This window comes from Colletotrichum karsti (assembly GCF_011947395.1).
Source record: "Colletotrichum karsti strain CkLH20 chromosome Unknown Scaffold8, whole genome shotgun sequence".
NCBI lineage: Eukaryota > Fungi > Ascomycota > Sordariomycetes > Glomerellales > Glomerellaceae > Colletotrichum > Colletotrichum karsti.
The window spans coordinates 417,911-421,222 of record NW_024065908.1 but is presented as its reverse complement, the minus strand read 5'-3'; the positions used below and the strand labels follow the sequence as shown (position 1 = coordinate 421,222).

Genomic DNA, 3,312 nt, shown 5'->3' with positions numbered 1-3,312 from the left:
ATGAACTTCATCCTCCCCAAGCCATACAGAAGACGCCCTAGCAAGTCGGCGGCAGCGGCGGCGTTGACATCGAAGCCGGACTATGGCCTCCACACCCTCGTGGACAGAGACCCAACAGCTTTGCAGGGTATAGACATCGTCGCCATTCACGGCCTAAATGGGCACTACTTGAACACATGGACCGATGAGGAAACCGGCATAAACTGGGTGGAGGAGCACATACATCGTATCGTGCCCGTCTCACGGGTAATGTCGTTCTGGTACAATTCGACTCTACAGTTCAGCAAGTCAACGTCAGACGTCGGTGTCTTTAGTGATCAGCTCCTGGAGAATCTGCATGCGAAGAGAAAGTCCATCGAAGAGCAGGAGCGTCCGCTCATCTTCATATGTCACTCGCTTGGCGGTCTGGTTTTTAAGAAGGTGCCTTGCTTCTCATTTTGCGAGTTTGATACGAGTATGCTAAGCTTCAGGCAGGCGTTGGTGAGAGCACACGAAAATGACGAGTACCTATCTCTCGCGAAGAACATGAGGGGCGTATTCTTCTTCGGTACACCACACAAGGGCTCTTCTCTGGCCAACTGGAGCACGATGGCAGCACGACTGCTCAAGGTGGCATCGATGGGAACCAGTACCAATACACGGCTATCGAAGGATTTGGAGCCAAACTCCAGAATGATGGAATGCATATCGGACTCATTTCTAGCCTACTCCTCGAACCTCAAGATTGTCTCCTGTTATGAGACTCTGAAAATGGACTACTTGAACGCCGTGGTACGTTTTGTTCTTTTCAGTGGAAAGTCATGTTTCTCGACGTCGTATACACTGACACACTGGGGAAGGTTGTCGAGAAGGACTCGGCCATCCTGGACCGCCACAAAGACACCAATATTCCCATAGAGAGCGACCACAGGGGCATGTGTAGATTTGGAGACATCAATGAAGCGAGATTCGAGCCCGTGAAATCCAGACTAGATACCATGGCTCGCAACATGCGCAAAGCCTTCTCTCTGGACAAGGACAGGCTCATGAAGGCGCTGAACACCTCCAACTACGAGGCACACAAGAGTCGAAACCCATCACCGGTGCCGGGAACTTGTACTTGGATTTTCAACCATCCCAAGTGCAAGAGCTGGATCGAATCCAGAGGGCCGTCCCTTCTTTGGATATCAGCCGACCCTGGATGCGGAAAGTCAGTGCTGGCTTCCTTCCTCGTCGATCACTTCACGGCAATCGCGCCTGCCAAGGGGCTGAACGTGTGCTACTTCTTCTTCAAGTCGGATAATGTCGACCAATCGGACGTGGTCAGGGGAACTCAGGCTATTCTGCACCAACTCTATAGTCAGCAGAAGGATCTCATGTCTACCGATGCGGCCGAGCTCCAGGTTGCGAACATCCAGAGCGTGGAAGGTCTCTGGAAAGCGTTCGTCCAGTCGACTCAACGGGAAGATGCAAGGCCCACGATCTGCATCCTCGATGGCATCGACGAGTGCGAGCCGAAGCCTCGGGGGCTTTTGTTGCGCTCCATCTCAAAGTACTTCGCCACCGAAGAACATTCTCAAGTGGGCACCTGCCGGTCTCGATTGAGGGTCATCATCACGAGCCGACCAGAAAACCAGATCAAGGTTGCACTGGACAAGTCAAGCAAGCCTTCGAGCAGGAACGGGTCCGCGTCGCAGCCTAGGACGTACAACATGATCCGCCTGCGGGCCGAAGACGAAACAGACGCAATTAGTGCGGACGTCGCCCGGGTGATCAGAGCCAAGATCGAAGATCTCATCGACCACGGCCTGCCCGCAGGCCTGCTCCACAACCTCCAGTCCGAACTTGTCAAGCGTGCCGATAGGACATTCCTCTGGGTATCTCTTGTCCTTGACCTATTGGAAGAAAAGGTGGAGAGCGGTGCCTCTCGACGAGAGCTCGATGAAATCCTCAAGACGCGGGACATCTTTGGCATCTATGCTGAGCTCCTAGCCTCGAGACCTGATCTTACCAAGGCGAGGAAGCTGCTCGAGATTTTGCTTTCTGCTGCGCGACCACTTACTGTTGAGGAAACTAGCATTGTCCTCGCAGTCGCATCCGGTTCAAAGGACGGGCGTGTCCAGCAATCGAGGACAAAGGCTAGGCGTCCGGGTGATCTTACATTTGACGACGTCGAGTACGAGCTCGTCTACCCCTTCGAGAACCATCTCAAACATCTCTGTGGCAACTTCATCCGCATCATACGGGACAAGGTGTACTTTGTACACGAGACGGCCAGGGAGTTTCTCCTCGCTAACGACAGCTCTTCGCGAATCGTCACTGCTCAAGCAGTCACCGCCAGGCTCAGCTCCAGTTTGTCCAACCCTCCAATCTCGAAACAGACTGAGACTTTCCAGCACAGCTTCACTCTCATAGACACACATGTCACAATGTTGGAGCTCTGCGCCGCATACCTATACTGTCTTGCAAAGCCATCGAGCTCATCACAGTCAGGCGAGACGAGCATCAAGACGGCACCGTTCTTAGACTACGCCGCGCAATGCTGGACGATACATTACCACCGGGCCAGGTCTCGGCTTGTTACAAGAGACAAGCAATACTACCAAAATCTCTGCCATCCGCTTTTCCACGGATTCAACCGGTGGATGAAGGCATTTTGGTCGTCGAACCCGCCGCCACATCCACTGAGCGCACCTGATGAGATTCACGACTATTACATTGAGTTTTTCAGCCTCGAGACGCCGCTGTCTTCCCCTGGAAATGAGCCATCTGACGGTGAGGGTAGTCATGCCTCCTCGAACGACGAGCCGGCCACTGAGGAGTGTCTTGAAAAGTCCGAAGACTCCCAAGATGCGTGTGGTATGACATTCTGCAGACCTGCCGTTCGCGGCGAGAAGAAGAGCGACGGTCTTCTGGAGTTTACTTCATGGCGAGGCATTGAGAGCAGTCTGTCGAGCAATCCGGCTTCGCTGAGCAATCACTACTTTCCGTTGAAGGTCGACGGTGATGGGTTGGTTTCGCTGGATTTCGGGAGCATATCGAGCAATCACACCACCAAGTGTTAGAGTTAGGAGGGGGAACATACGTGGTTAAGGCTATGGGTATGGCAAAGGGCTCGATGAGGTGCGAACGGGGAAGAGTGAATCTTAGCTGACGTTGAAACCCGCGGGGAATCTCATTGGGATGTTGTGGCTCGAGATCTGTGTTGAACAGACCCACTACCATGTTGTGTCACATACATGGTGATAGGTAAAGCCTGGACCATTGATCGGAAACCGATAGGTCCTTTCGGTCAGATAACGCATATTTGCTGATCTTGTCCAGCTCGTGATC

The 3,312-nt window shown here is 53.1% G+C and overlaps 1 protein-coding gene across 1 annotated transcript; it reads left to right on the top strand.

The window, feature by feature from the left end:
* On the top strand, positions 1-3,044 carry CkaCkLH20_03286 (ankyrin repeat protein; the record flags this gene model as incomplete). The annotated part of the gene is made up of 3 exons (XM_038886005.1): positions 1-420; positions 475-771; positions 840-3,044. The coding sequence occupies 3 exons, from the start codon at positions 1-3 to the stop codon at positions 3,042-3,044; spliced, it is 2,922 nt and encodes a 973-aa protein (XP_038748514.1).
* Between the last annotated feature and the right edge of the window lie 268 nt (positions 3,045-3,312).